The sequence below is a fragment of the Poecilia formosa genome, unplaced genomic scaffold, assembly GCF_000485575.1.
Source record: "Poecilia formosa unplaced genomic scaffold, Poecilia_formosa-5.1.2 Scaffold52, whole genome shotgun sequence".
NCBI lineage: Eukaryota > Metazoa > Chordata > Actinopteri > Cyprinodontiformes > Poeciliidae > Poecilia > Poecilia formosa.
In genome coordinates this window covers 703,352-725,760 of record NW_006799991.1, presented here as the reverse complement: position 1 = coordinate 725,760, position 22,409 = coordinate 703,352, and the positions used below count along the sequence as shown (strand labels likewise).

The window sequence follows — 22,409 nt, the reverse complement described above, 5'->3', positions numbered from 1 at the left end:
CAATCAAAATATAGCTTAAAGTAGATATAATTAACTTTAAATGATAAAAAAAAAAATCCTTATTGTTGAAATTCAACCAAAGGCTAAACCAAAAAGATAAGTCTTATGTTTGCTCCTAAACTCATTGGAATCTAAAACTCTTGTGCCATAAAACTGTCTGATAAACATAAGAGGTTAAATTCTTTAATAATTTAAAGTCAATAAACGTTTATTTAAAGCAGAGACTGAGCTGTGACTTTTTCTAGTGTTTGTGACAAGAAACAAGCAGCTCATTTCATGAGACTGGTCTGTATGTGACGAATATGTGATTCAGTTGATCCAACGTCCTTCTGGTAACATTTTGTCCACCTGTAGCTTTAATGTCCTGTCTGACACAAGAGAATATTTGTTTTTAAGTCTTTAAAATTGAATAGGATCTTTCTGCTCTCTTTATTTTACACCCTTCTGGTCATTGTGTAATAAAATAGAAATAATTAATTTAATATAGCGATAATAATTTGGTGGTAAATTATGGTTACTGGTGAAACACTAAATAACTACTGATATGACGGTGTTGAACCTGACACAGTTAAAGCGTGAAATGAAAGTCCTCAGCTGCAAAATTGATTTTGAATCTGTGATCATGATGAGTAATGCAAGTACAATATCGTCGCTTTAAAAGTTTCCCTTTTTATGGCCAATCAGTGTGCTTCTAATATCTCAAGTTTTATTCATGTAACCAATTTAAAAAGCAACCCGAGCTTGATTTGTGACTTGACTTCTCCAGCAGAGGGCAGCGGTGCAGCAGACTGGTTTATCAGGCTCACGTGTTTAAAACCAGGCAGACGTCCTTCGTCCTGCTGTCACATTAAAACAGAATCAGTGTCATGCTCTGATTTTACTGCTTGTATTCCAGCTGATCTTCCATTAGCAGAGACTTAACTCACGTTTAGTTTTATCTGTTTGTGTTTCTGCGCAGGAGTTTGGACTTCAACAGCTTCAGGAAGGCTCTGCAGAAAGCACCTTCAGGTCGTTCCTGTGTAATATGCTCCTGCTGTGTTATCACACATTCATGAGCTTCATATTGGGTAAAGCCAAGATACACACAAACAACAAGCTGCCAAAGACAAAAAAACTGCAAACAAACCATACTTAATTAGCTTTGAATGTTTTTCACAGGCACAGGAGAAGGAGACGTTGAAGATGCAGAGAGACTTTTGCAACCATACCTGAAGAAATACCCCAAGGTTTGCAGTGCTACTTTTAATTCTTTTGTCTTTATGACTTGTGTTGTTCCATAACATTTTATATTTTGCTTTTCTGCAGGGATCCATCTTTTTGTTCTTTGCTGGTCGAATAGAGGAGATTAAAGGCAACCTGGATGAAGTAAGTACCTTCGGTGGGCCTTAAAGCAATAGTCTTAATGTCACTAAATTACCTGCTTACTAATCAGGAGACGTATGGTGCTTCAACGAGACAACCACTCTTGTTTGCAGCACAAATATACTCTGACATTTTTCTATGTCCATGTGACTCGTAAGCTTTGAGACAGGTACAAAAATAAAAAGAGATCAGTTATGAAATCAACATGGAGAACAATTTAAAGACAACCTTCAAGGCTTCTTCCTGCACACCTGTAACATTTAAACTTTTGCAGTCTGTGTCTGACAGTAGCAGGGTAGACAAACTCTGCCTAGCGACCAAAGCAACAATTTCTGATTGGCTCTTCTTTTTGTTGTTGTTTTTGTTGTTGTTGACTTAAAGCTTTCTTTTGTGCAACACTCAACACTGCAAACACAAAAAAACTAAATTAACTAATTTTATCATAATTATCTTTTTTATTTTGAATTATTTGATTATTTTCATTTTATCATGTAGAAAAAATCCATTCAAACATGTAACTTTTAAAAATTAATTCATACAATAGATAAAATTGGTACTAAATAGCTTGAACCAGCAACATGTTGGAAATAATTCATTTTTGCAGGACTCAATGATTTACAAAATGCACAGGCTCAGTGAATTATACAACCAGTGTTGTGTGTTTGTGTGCAGGCCATCAAGCTCTTTGAGGAGTGCTGTGAGGCTCAGCAGCAGTGGAAACAGTTTCACCACATGTGCTACTGGGAGCTGATGTGGTGCTTCACGTACAAGAGGCACTGGAAGATGGCCTACTTCTACGCTGACCTGCTTAGCAAGGAGAACTCGTGGTCCAAGGTCTGACTACGTACTCTGAGACGTATTTGTTTGGAAGAAAAATGCTTTTTTTTTTTTTTTTTTTTTAAATCATATTCTCTAATTATGAGTGAATTATTTTCATGTTGATGCACATCTATAAATATTTCCACTACAGATTTAGCACAGATGCTGTGAATCTGTTCTTAGCTCAGGAGAGAAACATGAAAAAATTAAATTCTGTTGACATATCCCAGATCTTTGTGGGTTTATTTTTCCTCATTTCTAAAGGTCTGATGGTAAGCATGTTTTATTTTCCCTCAGGCCACATATGCTTTTATGAAAGCAGCCTATCTCAGCATGCTGACTGACGATGACTGCCTTACCTTCGGGGAGAGCGCGCTAACTCTTTTCAGGTATGAACCCAGATAATGCTCACATTACTCACAGCAAAGGGAAACAGATAATTTATTCTGATAGTTTAGAGATGCACAGAACCATAGTAAAGTCTTTTTTGTTGTTGTTGATGTGTAAAGCTGAGAAAGTGGGTCATAAATTAATCACCTAAAGGTAGAAAATTAAAGCTGAAACACAGGTTTGATTAGTTTGGCAGGGATGTGGTTTATTTTGTCTTATTTATTAGCATCCGTGGCTCTTTGAAGATAGATGGGTCACCTTTTAACTGTAGTCAGTTCTCTAAATGGTTTGGAGTTGGAACAATGGAATAGAGCAACCAGAGAAGTCCTGGAAAGTCCTGCCTCTTCAGCATCCAAAATGGCTGCTACACATGTAAAACACAGTCAAAGCTGCAGGAATATATTATTTATTTGCACTTCAGTTTGTCCGTCTTTAAACAAAAAATGCTCTACCTCCTCTTTCTGTTAGGATGTTTATTTTGTTCTTCAACATCCACAGTTAGAGCAATTAGAAGATAACTGGTTTTTTGTCTCATAATTAGAATGGGCTCGGATCAACAATGATGTCATGTCTGAGCTGAGACTATTGAGGCTACAAGTTAGGAAAAAAACTGCAAATTTGCAAATTGTTCTGCTCAGTGATCAGGGTAACTACTGTGAGCAATAAAAGCAGATAAGAACATATTACTTTCATTTTTTTTGCATTCAAATACAAAAAGAACCTAGTAGATGTGGCAGAGTAGCTACTGACAAAAATAAAAGGACAATAAATTGTAAAAAAAAAAATAAAATAAAAAAATGTGGCAATAGTACCTATATTTAATGAAAAGTACCCCACATTTTCCTTGAGACAGACAAGGTTTTTTTTTCTTTGAATTGTAAGTGTGTGAAGGATGGAAATGAAAAGCAACAAAAGTCAGACTGCTTGTTGAAAAAAAAACAGGCACAAGGATAAATGTGGGATATTTTAAGAAGTTCTGATCTACAGTTTCTTCACATGGTCTCCACGTTGCTGTTATTTATCTTCTTTTTGCATCGTGTTTCAGGCAGGTCCCTGGACTGAAACAGAAAATTGCAGGAAAATCTTTGCCAACCGAGAAGTTTGCGATCAGGAAAGCCCGCCGCTACTTTGGGGAAAATCCAGTTCCTCTCCCAGCTGCTCCACTGGTCAGTACTGGAAAATCACTGTGTACTGCTTTGAAAGTCCCCGTGGCGTGTCAAAAAATAAATAAATCAACACACGGAGTTTCAATGTTGATAAAATTTAAATGTTTGTCAAAGACATCCTGCTTGATAATTTTCGATCAGTAAAATTTCACACGACATTGCTCTTGTCCAAGAAAGTCATAGACTAAATGAATCAAAGCTGCAACCAGAATATTTGCTCTCATAAGCTGTCATTTATTCTCTAATGAGACCTAAATCTTGCTTCTTAGAGAACAAAGATGCTCTGTAATGTTAGACCCATTAAAACCAGTTATATACGCACTGGTCAGTACTGGAAAAATCACTGTGTACTCCTTTGAAAGTCCCTGTGGTGTGTCAAAACAATGCCATTGGGTCAGCTTTTCCTCAGTTGCATTATGGCTGTTAAGTGAAGATGTATATTTATAAAACTACACAAGGTAGTGGTAAATATTGGAATAAACCAGTCAAAAATTCAGATATCTGCCGTAAACATTGTTGCGTTTAGTTTCTAAAGTATTTGTCGTCATAGTGAGTTTTGGTGAGATGCTGACAACACACGTTGCTCTGACAATAGGAAATGATGATAATTGCTACCTGTAAATTATTTTTGCCTTTTTTTTTGGATGATGTCCAGGAGATGATGTACATCTGGAACGGCTACACAGTCATTGGAAAACACAAAGACCTGACTGAGGGCATTCTGAAAACCCTGGATGAAGCCCAGGCAACACTTGAAAGCTTCCCAAGTATGCAAAACTCTAGAGTGACATAAAGTAATAGATTTAAATTAAGATCATTTGTAAAACTTACATTTTTGTGAAACCGTAGCTACAATTCATCCAGTGTATTTGATGCATTACCTTCTAAAGTTCAATCTTTGCGTAATTTATGTAACAACTTTAAATTCAGCTTAAATGTATTTCTATAGAGTAGCATAAAATAGTGAATTATTTCAAAGTGGAACCAGATTGTTTGTAAAAATCTGAAGAGTTCAGCGTGTCTTTATAATAAACTCCTGTGAATCAATACATTATAATTTATCCTGCAAGACTTTTTTTTTGGCTTCATCTCTCCCAGGTTTGTCTTATTTAGATGAGAACTTTGTTTTTGCTCATTCAAATGTAAATTTTCAGATTTTTGCTTGTGAAAAATCTTGAAAACCACAGATTATTTTCCTTCCATATTACACTTATTCACCAATTTGATCGTTCGATTTCATCTTTCACCTAAAATCCCAATGAAACATGTGAAGGATTGTGCTTGTAAGTTGACAAAGTGTGAACAAGTTTAAGACAATGAATACTTTCATAAGGCACTGCATGGATCGTTAAACAAATGACACGATGACTCATGTTGTGTTTTTGGCGCTTGGTCTTTGTCAGGGACTGAATACACCATAGACGATCAGTGTCTGTTGAGCCTGTTGAAGGGCCTTTGTCTCAAGCACCTGGGACACCGAGAGGAGGCCGAACACTACTTTACCCTCGTCCTCTGCAAGTAAGCCTCGTACACAGATGGAGTATTTTGCAGCCAGCAGAAATTGAGAAAAGCATGTTTTTTTTGTGCAACTAACCAACAGGATCTTTCTAGAAGACAAGAAGCACACAGCACAACACTTACACTGGCATTGTTGTGTTTTGTTGTTGTCTGCAGTGAGACTCAGATAAAATATGACCACTACCTGGTTCCCAATGCCCTGCTTGAGCACGGTCTGCTGTGCCTGGAGCAGGGGAGAAGGGACGAAGCTATTAAACTTCTAGAAACGGCAAAGTAAGTGTTTGAAGTCACTAAATATTTACAGTAGAACCCAAATGATTCATTCCTGTAGCATATTTAGGTTCAAAGTAACTTTTCAATTTTAGCACCATGTTTCTTCTGACTGAAAGTAATTCTGACATGTTGGAGCGGCCCAGCAAGCGCTCCAAATTGACATTAATAGACTCTGTGCAGAAAACTAAAAATTGGAGGCCTTCCAACCTCAAAGACTTGGAGGTCCTCACCAAAGATGAATCTCAAAAATACCAATGAAAATCTGATCAACAACTATAACAATGGTTTGATTTCTATAATACGGTATAGGTTTTTTCATTAATTACTCAGAAAGGCATTTCTCAATAAAATGTAAATAAAAACAGATCAATAACATTTTTAAACAGATAAACGTGCTGGCTTTTGAGCAAAATCCTTCTCATTACAAATAAAAGTTTTGGTTGACTTTAATAAATTTGAAATCTAAATCTGCTAGTGGTAACAATCTTGTGCTTAACTGTACAAATTCATCTACATGTAGAGAGAAATGACTTAAATTACATTTAAACAGAAAATATTTTTATCCATTATGTGCCTATAATTTACACAGTATCACTTGACATATTTTAAGTTGTCTTTTTTTTTTCTGCTGCTCTGTTTTAGGCACAATTACAAAAACTACTCCATGGAGTCACGGACGCACTTCCGTATCCAGGCTGCTTTGCACAAAGCTAAGGGAAATGGGGAGAACGGCGTCCATGTTCCTTCCAGTCCATAACGGGCAGAGGAGGGCAGACCAGCGCAGTGACAGCTGTCTGCTTCTGCAACCCCTCAGTGCAACATCCAGCCCGACCAGCTGCAGCCCGTTTGGGCTGAAGTGTTTATTTTATTTGTTCATCAAAACTGGAGGCAATTGTTTATTTTCTTGTTGTTGATTTTTGGTGTTATGTGTCAAATTAGCATGGACATCTGCATCTCTGACTGGCCTTCATTGACTTCTTCCTCTGGTTTCTGCATCCTCTTTTTAGAGAAATATCACATGGAGCTTCACTTGCTGATCTGACTTGAATAGAAACGAGTTTGGAAGTGGGTCATGTGTTTATAAAATGCTGTGGACTTCCATCATGGCTGCTCACTTAAAAACATAAAGAGTGGCAAACAAAGTCAAATTTGTGTGGTATACAAGCTTTCCCCCCACCATTATCTGGTGTACATTTGCACATTGCAAAGTTTTTTATTTGAGTTATGGTCAGACGTAATTATTTATTAAAAGATTCCCAAAATCTATTCATGGACATATATTTTGCTATGTATAAAAATTCAGAGCCAACTTGACCAAATTTTTTAAATTCTTTTTTAATAGGTTTGCATAATTATTGGTTCGCTGTGTTTTCCAGAATTAAGGAGCCTTTTATTGGAAATTTCAGGGTTAGGGGTTCAGTTATTAGAAGCACGTCAAATAGTGGTTAGTAAGAATTTATTTTCATTGACTCATTCATTGTTTTTGTTTTTTTCAGACATGAAACTGAAACTACCAGTTCTGAAAGCATCTATTTTCTCTTTGCGCAGACCAAATAACTCAACTTGCCAAAGTCAAAATGCCAGCAGACTTGCAGATGTTCTTTAGATTTACCTACTGCAAGCTGCACCTTTTTACAGAGATTGTCCTGTTTTAAGGGGACAGATAAACATGTCTTTTAGAAAGGCAGACTCCCTCTTTGTTGCCTCCTGGTGTGTGGGACTGGTTCCAGGGCTACTTGAGCTTGAACAAACCGGCCTTTCAAAGTGATCAGGGCTGTTTGCTTGTCCGCCTGCTGCACCCTTTTACATGTTGAAGGAAACTCTTATTCACCACAAACCACTACAGCCTTCACAGATTGCGAGAATTATCTGTTGGCTCCCTTCTCCCCTCTAGGAAGGAGTTGAGCCAACTCCTTCCTAGAACTACCTACAAAAGGAACCAAACTTACAACCACATCCTGCTGAAGAGTGTCTGTGTATAACAAATATGGTTGCTCCTCGTAATTGATTGGTGGATGGGTTATTACGAAAGGCTGTGTACGTCTAACAGCCTTTTATGAACTCCAGTGGGGTCTGAAGAGTTGGAAAAATTTTGATTTATTTCTATACAAGAGAATATAGGGATATGATTTGATTACTTTCAGTTGTGAAACACATTTTAACGGTGGAGGAATTGTAATCATATAAATGTAAATCCAGTCAGTTTATGGAATGCTTCAGTAAAATATTAAACTTTACACAATTAGTAGAAAGTATATTTTTGTTTTCCCTCTGATTTTACATATGCTGTACATGGATAAAATTCTAAACTAAAAGTTGTAGGTGTTTACAGTCTGTATATTATATTGGGCATGGTTACCCAGTGAGCAGAATGACTCATGTAAATGTTTTTGTTGTAATTTATGATGAAATTATAATGTCTTACTGAACACTCCATTCTAAACTGTCTTCTTTTTTCCATCTAAAATCATATTTGAAAGCACACAGTACGAGGTAGTATTGATTAGAGAACAAAGAGGCACATCTTGCCTCTTTGTTGTCTGCTTCTTATTTGCCTAAGAAGCAGACAAATATGTTGATACTCTTGCTTAATTTATATCCTTACTGCAGTATCTTAATCTCAACTTTGAATTTTAGTAAAATCCAACCTTTTACTTAAGCAGGTTAATGCAGTATTGGGGAAAAAGGTTTTAACAACATGTCTGCTGTTGAATTTCAGGTAACTTCCCAACAGGTATTGAACATAGCCCTTGTATTTACATGTGTGATGGTAGATAAAGTTTGTTTTTTGCGACTCCCCAGTAAGAGGTTGTTTAATATGACATTGGAAGGCTTGGTGACCCCAAAATACCGCTCTTATGTCCTGGATGCAGTCTTCTCATAGTGAGCTTGGAAAATTTCTCTTTATCACTGTTTTCACTGTGAATCCTGCCAAAATTGGTTCCTCATCCAGCTTTGCAGCGAATGGCTTCTGTGTTTCATAGTAATACCCCAGGAAAACAGAAAGTTGACAATTAGTAATAAGTGGTTTGTAGATATTCTGATGATGGTAAAAAAAGGGTAAAGTATACAACAGAAAACATGCTTAAGCTACAATTATTTTTAAATGTACCAACAATTACCACCAGAGAATTTGTTTTTAAAAATGACACCCACCTTCAACCCCAACTGCACTGATTTTTGAAATTTCTCCAACAAGAGCTTTGTATTAATTATGAAGCACATTTAATCGCTACATTTAAACGCAACTACAACACGTAGGTCTGATTTTGATAGTGCGTTTGGCTTTTCAATGAGAAATTTCGCCATGACCCCCTAAGAGAGGGAAGTTAAAAAATAAACATATTACGATATCTGTCTCAATTCTACAAAAGGTATAATATTCATCCTTAAACGTTGATTTTTTTTTTTGTCACAAAGGTAAATATTGTACAAAATTTAGAATTAAGTCCCCTTATTTATTGAAAAAAGAGGTTTTAAAGTAAGTCATTTATGCCTTCCTCCAATTCATAATAATAAACAGTGTATTCCAGAAAAACGACTCATTTACAGATTAAAGGTCTATGTTTATGTTTTCGACGTAAGCCAATGTGACCACAAATCTGATTGGTTGTTGCCAAGACCATCGTGAACGTAAGTCGTCGCCTATTGGTTAGTTTTTTAAAGGGGCGGTACTTGGCGTTGCTACATCACCACCTTTGTCGTTATTCAGCAGCTGCTCTCAAATTGGAAAGTCCCTCTCAAGCGGCCAGCTTTCAGACAGGGAAAATGCACATTCCTCTGTCACTTACAACAAGGGACTTGGATATTTGCTTCTCTTGGTTGGCTTAGTAGATATAAAATACTGTCAAAGCTTTTTATTTTCTGTATCTTGCGTATAAACATTCTCGTTCGGAGTCGAAGCTGGTGTTAGCTGGCTAGCTTTTTGTGCGGCTAGCTGCTATCTGAAGGATGTTTTGTTGTTGAAGCAGGCAGACCTCCCATCGTCTGGGAGAGGATATTTCTCAGCTGTGAATGGGAAAAACGATCCGTTGACACTTCTGCTGACCTTCTCTGTTAAAGTGAGCCGTGAAATCCGCCGACACAGACAGGGGGGGGGTCCAGTTTGACAGAAGAGGAAGGAGATGGGAAACTGTTTGAAATCTCCGACCTCGGATGATATATCTTTGCTACATGAATCCCAGTCGGACCGAGCCAGTTATGGAGACGGTGTTGACCTGGATCAGGAGCCACCGCCCCCTTATCAGGTAAGTTTATAACAAACCTCAACCACACATAGTATGTTAAGTGCTGAACTTCAAATAATGATGTTTTTCAGTTTTGGACCATCTTAGTGGTATGTCATTATGGTCATACCCGTCTGTAAAGCAGCTGATGGCTGCCTTTATTTAAACAAACATCATGTGGAGCTGTATCAGCTGTTCACAGATCTAACATCACCCTTCAGGAGGAACTCCAACCCACTGACCCTGTCCCTTCACGGCATTGAAACTAATCCTCTTATCCCCAGGTCCTTCCTTTGGGCATAGTTTTAATGAAGCAATAATTCCCTTTGCATTCATATGCAAACGTCATTTTTTAAAATGAAACAAACCAGATCACGAAGATTTGGTTGAAATGGAGAATCATAAAATAAATATGTGCTTTCATTTTTATTATCTTAACATGGACAGTTCTCCACTTGTAATACTTTAGTTTTGTAAAATGCTGACTCTCTCAGCTGAAGTTACTCAACTCTTCATTTGACTGACAACCTTCAGGGACCAACTTTGTTTGCCTGGTGACCTCATTTCTGTAGCCTGGTCATCTGTACATATGTAGAGCATGTTGTCACTGCAAATATGTTTGTTGTTGTTAATGTTATTATCTCTGTCCATTTTGGGATGTAGCTATATGAATCACTCAGTCAAGCCAGAGCTTATCATCAGGTTTAGGATACACATTTTTAAAGTATGGGAGACTTAATACAATGTCAGTACAACATAAACTTGTTGTATTATTGATCATTTGAAAGAGTGTTTCTGATGTTCAAGATAACAGAACAAATAAAAAAATTAAAATGAATACATTAAAATAAAATGGCATGTATGAAAAGCAGCTGTTTCCCACCAGACATTTCCTACCAAGCAGTGGACCTTTACTTAAGTTTTTGTTGGATTATTGGTCAACCATTTTGGTTACTCTATGAAGAGTCTGGGGTTTTCAAACATCCTCCACATCTGAATAATTATAATCGTATCACTTTCTGACGTGTTCTGGTGCCGGTTTCTTTTCTTTTTTCTTTTTTGTCGTTTTTGTGTGCTTATCTGAATTTGTACTTCAACACCATCTCGTCTCTGAGGTGACGTCTACATCTTCCTTTTTGATTAAGCTTATAGATAGTGTCTAAGGTTATCCTGGATGGTAGCTTACCAATTCATACATAACAAGAACTAGTTCTTAACGCAGTTCAGCCAGGTTTAAGTAATTGACTTGTGATTATTGTTCACCACCTAGCTCATTTTTCATGATCTTTTTAATAAAGTAAAAAAACATAAAGAATCATGATGTCATTTAGCAGCAGAGTGGAGTAGTTAATGGCACTGTTGCCCTACAGCAAGAAGGTTTAGGATTCAAATCCCAGCCTGGTGTCTTCTTAAAGTTTGCCTGTTCTCTCCGGGTTCCTCCCATAGTCCAAACTTATTACTGTTGGGTTAGTTGGTCTCTCTAATTTGAGTTTAGATGTGTGTATGATCTTGCATTTGATACAATTTATGTTTTTTCTACTACATCCCTACATGTTTTAGATGTTTCTGGTCCATGCAGGACAGGGCGGTTTGAGGATCAGGTTTGTTAAACACTGGATTATGCCACAGTCCATAATCTGCTTTTGTTCTCTCCTGCTGTTTTTGCTCAACTAAGCAGTGTCTGGATTTCCAAAATACCCAGGTGAATTCTGTGGTGTTTATTTACACACATTTTAACAGTTTAATCAACAGAAGAAAAATTGACTGTAAGGCATCTAATTGGACTATTTTAAACTGAGGTCAAGTTTACTCCCTTATTGCCATCAAGTAAGTGCAGAATGGATTTGCAGGGTTTTTCTCTCTCCTCCTTTTAATGTGTTATTGAACGCATTAAAAATATTACTGAATAATTACCAAGTACAGAAAGTTGCCATTGTTATAATTTCATTATATTTCTTTATTTGACCCATTCTTTGGGATTCACATTTCAAGTAATAAGAAAAAAGTGTGACTTGACTATGTAGTTAAACGCATTTTTGTTACAACACGAAGTTACTGAGGACACATCATGTAGTCTATAGGTGAAACATTTCAGGTCAGACATATTGACTTCAGCTCTTTGTTTCATGTCTGTCAAAGCAATGCAGATGACTTTCCCCTTTAGGAGAGGCTCTGTTTTGTTTTAATCACCCACCCGTTATTACACAGGCATATCCCTCCCACTGTGTAATTAGGTCAGTCAGCTGTGGTCTGAAGAGGGATGACATAATAAACACACGTGTTGTGCATTTTTTTATAATAGCCCTCTTAGTCAATATTTCAGTTCTTTAGAAGAAGTCTGTTTAGAGTTTGGTCTGGTTGAACTGACAAAGTTTCATAAGAGGTTTGACGGGGCTGTTAAACTCTGTCAAATCTCCCAACTTCTTAATGGTAACTTGGCACCTTCACAGTCTTGTCTGTTTCTCTGCGCCTAAAGTTCAGCTTAATATATTTAAGAAGAGTTTTTTGTAGTAAAGAATCAAGTATTTTCCTTGTTTTCTATTTGAAATTATTATATTTAGGCAGCTCTCCATTGTGCTCTTGATTCTGCCTCAAAACATTCATTGAATTTTTCTGATATTTTATAATAATTGATTCTGAAAATCAAAAAGTAGCTTGCCTAAGCTTTACATTTTTGTGGTATGATTCTGTAACTGTGTTATTTATTTAATTGTGTAGATTGCTTTTGTGTTTGCGGCAGAGTTTCTGAGATATCGGGTGCAAAGACGCCCGCCTTCTTTGGGAGATAATCAAATTGGAAAGCTTTCAGCCTTTGTTGGACATTTTACCAAAAATGCATTTGGAAAACCAAACAATGTCTCTGTAAATGTAGGGTTTTGAGGTTCACCCAGAATTTGATAACGTATTTATCATTCAACCCATCACATCTAGGGATGTGTAGAGCTCTTAAACACAAATGTCCAAGTCTACTCATCGTAAAAAGAAACTGTAGTTGGTTTGATTTTGTGTCAGAAGCAGTACTGGTGTGATGGAGCAATATATATAGACCAGCAACGTCTAGTAAGTTATGGTGGATTGTAGAAATGAGGATTATGTTCTATGTAAACTAAGCTTTCTAATTTATGTGCTACAAAAACCCCATAAATTAGTTCACCTGTTTCCTAAAACAAATTCAGATTTTCAGGAAATAAAAATGCAACTCCTACACATTTAGAGTAACAAACGTTATGATGCAGTCTTTTTTTTCTTAGCTCGCTGAAATTATTCGGTGAACTAATCTGAATTACTATTCTGAAGTAATTTGTAATTGCACATCAAAGTATTAAACCTTACGACAAAATTACATCCCACACCTAGACAAACAAACCTTAAAAAGATGCTACATCCAGGGTGATGGTGAACTGAGTTTCAGAGTCTGATCCAAGTCACAAAAACAAAGACTTTAGACTTGACTGAGGCTCGTCGTCTGGGACTAACGTCTTTGTAACTATCTTTATCTCTTGTAATTAGGGGTAGTAGCGAGCCGTTATGTAAGCAACAGACTGCTGGAGCTCTGAGAGGTGATGCACCTCATTGCGTGTGTGTGTGTGCTGTCAAAGGAGGCCAGGCTGCCTAATGATGAGGCATTATTTGTGTGACTAGCCAGTCACAGAATTTAAACAAAACTAGAAATAGGTTCAGACAATAAGGTGTGATGTATATAATTTACATTTGAATTATGTACTCGGTGGTTGTGTCACTAACTTTGCTCTAAAAAGAAGTGCACAGGACTTCTGACGCATATTTAAGAATTGTGCTGACATCAGTGCCCCTGTGGTGCCAAACTCCCAGTTTGTTCCTTCAAAACTTGGCTTTACTTTTGCGTGACCAGGGGAAGCTCAGGTCTTGGTGGTTTTACAATAGAAATGTTTTGTGAAAGAGACTTCAGAGGAACAGGACTTTTCCAAGGAAAAGTCAGAAGTGTTTTTTTTTTTGCTGAACAAATATGCATAGAATCTCAAGTCATAAATCAATAAAGACAAATCTGTGTGTTGACACTGTTGAGACTGCCTGGCTACACTGCTGCAGTCCAGTTGCTGCTCTTAGTGAAATTAAGAGGATTTTGATTCAAACTCAGTGTTTCTGCAGTAGTGTGTTAACTGTGGTTTGACCATGTCTTAGATATGTTGAGTCTCTGATATTCACACTGAAGTGAAAGGTTGGATTATGTATTTTTAATGTTCTGATTCGTTTAAAAGAGGCACCACTTTCACCACCACCCCCGTTTACATTACTATTGCCCAAATAAGGTTAGAAAAACTCTTCATGCTTGGCAAGGACATTGTGCTGGAGGTCAGTGACACATAATTCAAGTTTGATGTTCCAGACGAGGCCTGTATTGCATTATTTTGTTCACCTATGTCTACCCATTTCACTTCGGCTGATATTTACAGCCCTCATGCTGACATTTGAAGCTTTTTATTCATACACAATAACCTGAACTGCTCTGCCAGTTCTAGCTTGTAAAAAGTTTTATAGCAAAAATAATGTTTTTTTTTCTTCATATTTAGTTGAGGTTTGCATAATTTAGAACATCTTGTATACAGAGTGTGTATCTTTGACCCAGCTTCCTAAATAAATTATGTGATGTCATACCCATGTACTGTACTGGTATTGTCTGTCCTGTTATCATGTTGACAAACATTTCCTGTGACGTTAACGTCCGTGGACTTTGCGTCTGATGTGAATGCTTTCCTTGTATTGTGTGCAGGTGTCTTGTTCAAACAATCAGACTCTGAAGTTGACAAGCAAAGATCTTGGATGTCAGAGGTTGTGACCTCTTTATGCTTCAGTTGTTTCATCCCTTAAATGCTCACTGATATAAATTACTAGGCTGCAAGAAAATATAGTGTTTCAGCAAATAAATTTTAGCATTTGCAATTGTATTTGAATGTTGAAAAAGATGTTTCAAAAACGCTTCTGGATTATGTTTTGTTTTTTTAACGTGTGAACTCCTCATGTAAGCAGATGTTTAATGTTTCATCATTTGGAGTGAGTAATGGTGTAAACTGGAATGATCTGCATGCTTGAACACGATTTTTGGTTAAACCAAGTCCCATTTCTCAGCAGATTCTTGCCCACAGAGGAAGACTATCCGTTTTTCCTTTCATTTTAACTGCATGCGTCATGCGTCTGCCCTCTTCCCGCTCACTATTAGCAGCCCGAGTCTGGCAGGCTGACAGTTTCTTGTGAGCTTGGTTTAACAGCCTACGTACGGCATCTTTAGCAGATGAGATCAAAATCTGCTCTTCAGCTCCATCCTTCACCTCCCTCTGCCTTTCTAACTCCTCTTCTGGTTAACCTGACGTCACTCAATTAGCAGCTGTCAGTCCAGCTGACATGCAAGGCATTAAGTGGGACAGATATGTGACAATGGAACTGCTGACCATCGCATAGTTGAGCACCCAAGCACAGCTGTTGCCCACTGTGAGGCCTTGTTTGTAGCTTTTATCCTGGTCATACTGTCAGCCTTTTTTTCTTCATTGTAAACTAAAGAAGCCGGGGGAGCAGTAGAGAAGCTCGGCCAATTTAAAAAAAAATCTGCTGACTTGTGGTTTTAAATGCTCTGCTGCTAGAAGCCCAATTAGTAGCTGGTATGTTTTTACATCTGACTCCAAAAAACTATTCACCTCTAAAAGAGCTTTTTCTATAAATAAACGCTCAATTTGCTCAAAATATCTACAAACATTACATTAAATTGGGATTATTGATCTGTGATTGGATGTTGGGGCCTCACACTGGCATTATGTTTTGGTTCTGAAACCTGAAAAAGAAGAAGATAACCGTCAATTCATTCAAGTGTAAGAAGAGGAAGCAGAACATGCACCATAAGTAACGGCTGAGGGTTTGATCTTGTGCAAAGACGGAGGGGGAAAGGAACCGGTCCAGACCGCAAAGTCAGTTCAGTGAATGGAAAACAACAATGAAGACACTGTGTTCAAAAATGTAGATGACATAATTGGTTTCTAGCACAGAACTCTGTGATAGGACACATTTATCACTTTAATTTCTGTAGCATGTCAACATTACAACCACATTGTTTATGCACTTTATATTGCTGGGTAATACATTATTGTAATTTGGAAGGAAATGTGTATAATCACTCTCCTGGTGGAGCAAGCAGTGAGTGAGCAAGGTGACAGTTGGATGTTACGATACTTGCAGATGAATATTGATTTTTTTTTCTAGGAAAGAAAATGTTGATATATTGCAATATCGATATTATTACACAGTCCTAATAACTCCAGCAGTTCTGTAGAGATTAGTGAACAAATGGCATCATGAAGACCAAGGACCACAGCAAACTGGTAGAAGAAAAATCTCTGGAGAAGTTTAAAGCAAAGTTGGGTAATAAAACAATATGTACAGCTTAGGACATTACACAAGTCACTGTTCAGTCTACTGTAAAGAGCATAGCAAGCCTACCAAAAGATGGCCGCCCATCTGACTGGCTGGCCAAGAAGGGAAACGATGAAGAGTTCTCTGGTAATTCTTGAAAATCTGCAGATTTCCATCTCTGATGAGGTAATTTGTTGACACGATAGTTATGAGTGTTTTACGGCAATTCTGCACATGTGTAAGTTTTCTTTTGCGTTTCTTTGTTGCTCTATCAGATAAAGTGTCAGTGAAATAAGTTTGTTGTTTCAAGCTGACAAAATGTGGAAAATGCAAAGGGGCATGAATACTTTTGTGTGAGCTGATTAGAAAGTCTTTAAAGATTAAGACTTTACTGCAGTTTGACAGCAAGTCAAATGAGGGCAGAGTGGCCTCCGCTTGTTCAAGCAAACTCTGGGGAAACACTACCACCTTCTGACTTATTTCCACCTACAGCCTCACATTATGACTGGAAGGTCCGTCTGCTGCTGACAGCAGTGAAGTGAAAACTTTTCACAAGTCGTTACAGGATGGTAACAGTCACGCTCACAACAAAGGCTTTGTGTGGGGACATGAAACTTAAACATTCAACTGAGTATTTTCATTCGTTTGTAAGTTCACTGTAGATATCGAGGAATTTCACACGTCAGTGCCTTTAAACATCTTTGATTTGTAGATGTATTTCTGTGATTTTGGTATTGTATATTACTACCTAATTATACACAATTTTTATGCTTTGTCTTATGCATGAGCGCTGTCTGTGGGTTTCATAAAGTGAGTAGATATTAGTAAGCCAGGCTTGTTGTCAAGTTAGTCTAACCTCCAGTGATAAAGTTCAGTTTTGGAGGCTCACTGCCAGTCTGGGCCAGTAGTGGGGGATGTGAGCCAAGCGGAAAAGGCTTGTGGCTTCTGAAGTGTGGTACAGTTTGAGGTGGAGGGATTATGAGCTACTTTGACTGGGTCTGAAAATTTACTGTAAAAATGTTTGAAATATTTTTACATGCCACATAGTACCTTGAGATGCATAAATATAACCCATAATGTAATATGTAAGTGTATTTGTATGCTTACCTAAATATTCTTAAGCTACAAAATGTATTTTATTATTTCCTCTTGTTTTTCTTAAGTCCTACTGTTTTGTAATTCTCCTCTGCTTAGTGCAGTTTTTTGATATGCTGGTTGCGATTGGTTCTTTGTCATTTGAGTGAATGCGGTATTTGTAAGGAGCACTCTGAGTGGATGAAAGATATCTTTGTGATTGGCTCGTGGTTAAGTTGTAAAAGGGCGCATACATTTCACCCAAGTGTATTCGTTCAGATCAGTTTCACAGCACAAATATAAAATCATATTTATGCTGTGGAATCAGACTGGAAGTGCAAGTTTTGAGCAAATCTACAGGAAAAGTGAGGATGTTTTAACCAAGTGAGTGTTGAAACACACACATCCCCCACATGTATGACTCCCATGATCATACTCACAAAACTTTAGGTAGCATGAATATTTACCAAAAGACTTTCCCTTCACTGCCCACATTTATCAACGCCATTAGATAGTTGTTGGATATATTTTAATGAGACTCTCTGTCTGCAGGAGCAGATCCACGTGCCTGTCTACCACCCAACTCCCAGCCAGGCCCGACTGGCCACTCAGCTGACCGAAGAGGAGCAGGTCCGCATCGCTCAACGCATTGGACTCATCCAGCACCTCCCGAAGGGTGTGTACGACCCAGGCCGCGATGGCTCCGAAAAGAAGATCAGAGAGTGAGTACAAACCTAACGCTGATCGGGGTAAAATTCAGGTTACCAACATGTAATAACACTGCACACCACGTTGATTAAACCATTGTTGTGGTGACACATGGTGGTGGTGGTGGTGGCAGCATCACCTGATGGAGATGCTTCTCTTCAGCAGGAACAGAGAATCTAGTCAGTGTATGGGAATATGGATGGAGCTTTATGCAGGTCAATCCTGGAATAGAATAGTTGGAGGCTGGAAAAGGTTTGAGAGGAGGTTCATGTTCCAGCAGGATAACGACTTTAAACACACACCCAGAATGAGTATTGTTTTGGTTCTGTGGCCCAGCCAAAGTCTAGACCAAAATCCAATTAAGAATCGGCTAACGACCTTCATTTAATTATTGCTCACCTCTTCCTTGTGCTCTGAGAGTGTAACTCTACACCATATATGAGCTTTAGAGGAGATGGAGATGAAAAGACTAAAAGTTGCTCTGAAATGAAAGTTGTTTTATTTTTTATTTAAAAAAATATACTTTTTATGATAAATCATCTTTGACAGATATTTCATGTTAAATATGATTGGTTAGGCTGCACCTAGTGGTTTTCGTCATTATATCGTCATTGCAAAATCATTGTTTGCAACATTCATGTCGCAAAAGATCGTTTGGATTTGGATTGTTGGCTAATATGTTTTAGGAGTCCTTCACAATATTTACCAATAATATCGCCGTCGCAAGATTTCCTAATGTGCAATATTGTGCAAACTCATGACTGCAACAGAAACCAATCTGTTGCATTCATGAGTTTGTCAGCACAAACTCAGTTTAGTAAGCATGCTGGCTGTTACCGAGATTCTGTGTTCATCTCCACAGGTGTGTCATCTGCATGATGGACTTTGTTTATGGAGACCCCATCCGGTTCCTGCCCTGCATGCACATCTACCACATGGACTGTATAGACGACTGGCTGATGAGATCCTTCACTTGCCCCTCCTGCATGGAGCCTGTGGACGCAGCACTGCTCTCCTCCTACGAGACCAACTGACCGCCTCCTGGACCACGCTGGAACAGCAAAATCTACCCACACATCATATAACCTAAACCTCCTCACTGCTAACTTATATCCTGGATTAGTAAGATTATAAAGTTTAGGTCCTGATTTGAGGAGGGTTAAAAATGTTGGCTCAATTCTGTTTCTGTGCTGATATATGTACTTAAATGTGAAGGCATATAAATGACTCTGTGTTTGTGCAACATTTCCTCAGTTAGCCTGCTGGGCAGGACTGTATCTGAGAAAGGACTGACGGAGTAAAGACAGTAGTGCAGACAGTCGGTGTGAAGGTAGGAATCGGAGAAGAGCACTGAAGCGTGCCAGAGCAAACGTCATGATTAAGAAGACTTTAAACATACAATGTGTGCACATACACAAACACACGCGCGCACAATTCTGTCATTGACTTCCAGCCTCTGAAATGTGTCCACCAGAAGTGACGAGAGACATCTGACCTTCATCACTGGGCTGCATATCATGTCTCGTGGACTGCTGGTAACTGATGGCGTTCATAATAAAAGCTAAAAGAGATGATCTCCAGCAGATGTGAGAACTGCAGAGTCACATTAGCTGAGAAACTGTCTCTGATGCAAAGCGGACTGCAGGTGGGATAATTTGAGATGGACGTCCAACTTAAGACTACTGATGCTTAGTGCTGAGATACCACAGGCCTTCGCTAGTCGTCTTCAGCACACAGGCCCAGTTCTGTTTGTCTGTACAGATCCTTTCTGTCAAATATGACTGGTTAACAGCTTGACTGACTGTCCTGTGGTTTTGTGAATTGTTTTTGTTTTCCAACTTAAAGGGCTTTGTTGAATCTGTGTTCACCAAGAGTGTGGACATAACAAAAGGACATGCAGTGTATGTTCTTTATTTACTATTGTGATGGATTGCTGGTGAAACTGTCCTGTCAAAAGTTCGGATTCATCCCTCAGATTATTAGCAAAAGCACAACTCAACAGCTGTTTGGGTTTTTTTTTTTTTGGTTTTTTTTTGCACATTGTAGTCGGATTAGAGCAATAGAATCAACATTTTTACAATGTGATCAACAATATCTGCTATATGAAAAGCCCCATAAGAGTCGTTGCATCTATAAACTGGCACCAAATACAAGAGAAAACATTTTGAGGCCTCATCAAAACAAAGACAAAAAAATGTTTAGTAGTTTGCATTTAGGAACAGTTGTCTTTTATTTAATCATATTTCTTTTTAAATGTAATTTTCCTATGTGGCACAAATAGGCCTCAATTTTATTGATCTGCTACATTTTTACATTTCCATTCTCAATGTCACCCAGTTTACCTGAAAGAGCACAAAAATATTAAATGACTTTATTATATTATCCTTCTGCCCTGCTTGGTATAACTTGGATCATGTTTTAAATAAGAAAACAAGTGAGCTCTCATTGAGAGTTAAAAATGTTACAGGTTTTAAGGCTCCCACCCTGAGTATTTTTGGAAACCTTCATAGAAAGCTGATCAGCCATCTGTACTTTTGTTTTTTTGCACAGTACTTTATATCTTTGTTGTACATATTGTCCTCCATCCGCTAGGTGGAGCTTCTTGGCCTTATACTTTACACATGTGAGAGAGACTGCTGAATGATGCAACTTTTCATTCTTTTTTGGAAATAATGTGGCAACAAAGTGCTCTCTACTTCAGTTTTAGTGTTGCTGATGTGACAAAATTAGAGGTTTTCCAGCTACTTTATCTCAAGTTTTGGCCCAGGATAGGAGTCTGCATACAGACTGAAACATTTCCTTTGTCTCCACATCTTTGCGCAAGATGTTGCTTAATCACAAAATGGAGTACTGTTGGACTCTGACTCATTTGTTTGGTGACCTATTTATTGAAATTTGACCAAACTCACTTGACTGGGTGATTTTAAGGTTTTTCCTTTTTTAATTTCGAAAGAACAAAATGGCAAGGTGTTCTCACATGTGGATGGAGTATGTATGTGTTTGTGAATGCTTGTAAGAACTTTTCTTGTAAGATTAAATATGCATATGCTCTGTATTAAAAGCAAATAAAAATACAAAGAAGCACAACTGCTGGGGGGCGCTTCACTGCTTTCCCTAAATTACCGTTTCACCTGTAAAACTCAACAGCTTTCAGTTTCTCATATAGTGTTATTTGATTCATATGACTCTTAATCTTGATTCAAGACATTTCTAGAAACTTCATAAGAGCCTAAATGAATTTCTTCTGAGACTCCATAATTACAGCAGGGAAATAAAGTATTGTATGTCAGCATATTAATAAATTTGTTTCAAAATAGGCTAATATGAATTAAGCCTATGGGCTATTGGCCTATAGCCCATATGAAATGTCCCAAACAATTCAAATTCAAATAAATCTGTTTAATTTGTGAAGTCTTGTGGACTTGCACTGAGAAGAAATATTAATTTTAAAAAAATTTGTTATTGCAAGATTTATCTTCTATGGAGAAACAGGTTTCATTGTCCAGGAATGATTATTGACCCATATACATTTTTGAAAGTTTTCTGGGCCTCGTCTTTGTACTAATCTTCAGTTCTTTCTACAGATTTTCTGTTGAATTAAAGTTAGCTATTTAGTTGTTTTTTTTTAACTGAAACTATGTGAGAGTTTCATTGTGTATTTAGGATAATTGCATTGCTGAGAAAGTCATCTCTCCTTTATTGTTGACATTTGACCTTTTTAGTACATTTGTTGATTCACTTATTCAGTTATGTGAATATACCATATGTGCCATTTGTTAAGACAGCCTCGCATCATAATGTTTCCACCTTCAAACATCACTGCAGGAATAGTGAATAGTGATTTTTTTGTTTGTTTTTTTTTGTTCCCCAAGCAAGATGGTAATCGTATACAAGGAGTTTATTTTGTATTCTCACAGTACTTTACTGACTTTAAATGTTCTGCTGCAAACTTTGTGTTTTTTTCCCTCTGCAGTGGAGGTTGGTACAATAAGCTTACACTGATGCCATTGCAGTTTAGTATATTGTTGTGTTCAAACAAGTGTACCTGCTAGTTCTGGGTCTTTCTGAAGTTTTTAGCAAGTGGACATTAATCCTTTTATTTATTATTATTATGATTGTTATTAACATCATCATCATCGTTGCTCTGACTCTGCTGGTTGGTTAATGGTGAAAAACGTTCCTATCAAATTATGGATGATGGGTCCATGCTGTTCTCACAGGAACCTCCAGAAACTGATAGGTTTTTATAGGCAATCAATTGAGTTATCATCTTGTAATGTTAGTGATCCTGATTTATCATAATTTATGGATAAATTTCTTTGTAGATGCAGACCACCTGGGTGCTATTGGCATAGTTGCAAGTCAAGTAAACGCATTCAATCTCTTGAATGTGCTTACTTAGCAAACATTGCATTGTTAAATGCTTATTTTTGCCTGCTCTGTCTTAAATGAATCAATCAAGTTTGCTTAAAACGTGATTGCTTGATTGAAAACA

At 37.6% G+C, this 22,409-nt stretch overlaps 2 protein-coding genes across 3 annotated transcripts in view; both read left to right on the top strand.

Moving 5' to 3' along the window:
• The window catches only part of ttc39a (tetratricopeptide repeat domain 39A), a 29,392-nt gene extending 21,428 nt beyond the window's left edge, over window positions 1–7,964 (top strand). For both annotated transcript variants that reach the window (XM_016671834.1, XM_016671835.1), the window contains 10 exons: window positions 959–1,067; window positions 1,159–1,226; window positions 1,306–1,365; window positions 2,035–2,196; window positions 2,479–2,570; window positions 3,617–3,737; window positions 4,393–4,504; window positions 5,141–5,255; window positions 5,412–5,528; window positions 6,171–7,964. In XM_016671834.1, the coding sequence (XP_016527320.1) occupies window positions 959–1,067; window positions 1,159–1,226; window positions 1,306–1,365; window positions 2,035–2,196; window positions 2,479–2,570; window positions 3,617–3,737; window positions 4,393–4,504; window positions 5,141–5,255; window positions 5,412–5,528; window positions 6,171–6,285 (1,071 nt within the window). In that variant the 3' untranslated portion in view covers window positions 6,286–7,964. The remainder of the gene's footprint in view (window positions 1–958; window positions 1,068–1,158; window positions 1,227–1,305; window positions 1,366–2,034; window positions 2,197–2,478; window positions 2,571–3,616; window positions 3,738–4,392; window positions 4,505–5,140; window positions 5,256–5,411; window positions 5,529–6,170) is intronic.
• A 1,251-nt stretch (window positions 7,965–9,215) lies between these two features.
• Window positions 9,216–21,001, top strand: rnf11b (ring finger protein 11b). The gene is made up of 3 exons (XM_007552663.2): window positions 9,216–9,775; window positions 17,759–17,928; window positions 18,777–21,001. The coding sequence occupies exons 1-3, from the start codon at window positions 9,653–9,655 to the stop codon at window positions 18,946–18,948; spliced, it is 465 nt and encodes a 154-aa protein (XP_007552725.1). The 5' UTR covers window positions 9,216–9,652; the 3' UTR covers window positions 18,949–21,001.
• The last annotated feature ends 1,408 nt before the right edge of the window (window positions 21,002–22,409 follow it).

Bases quoted from the DNA above. Each gene is read 5' to 3' on its own strand.
- rnf11b (XM_007552663.2), top strand. From the start codon at position 9,653: ATGGGAAACTGTTTGAAATCTCCGACCTCGGATGATATATCTTTGCTA. The intron at 9,776-17,758 runs GTAAGTTTATAA...CTCTGTCTGCAG, and splicing joins AGCCACCGCCCCCTTATCAG to GAGCAGATCCACGTGCCTGT. The intron at 17,929-18,776 runs GTGAGTACAAAC...TCATCTCCACAG, and splicing joins TCCGAAAAGAAGATCAGAGA to GTGTGTCATCTGCATGATGG.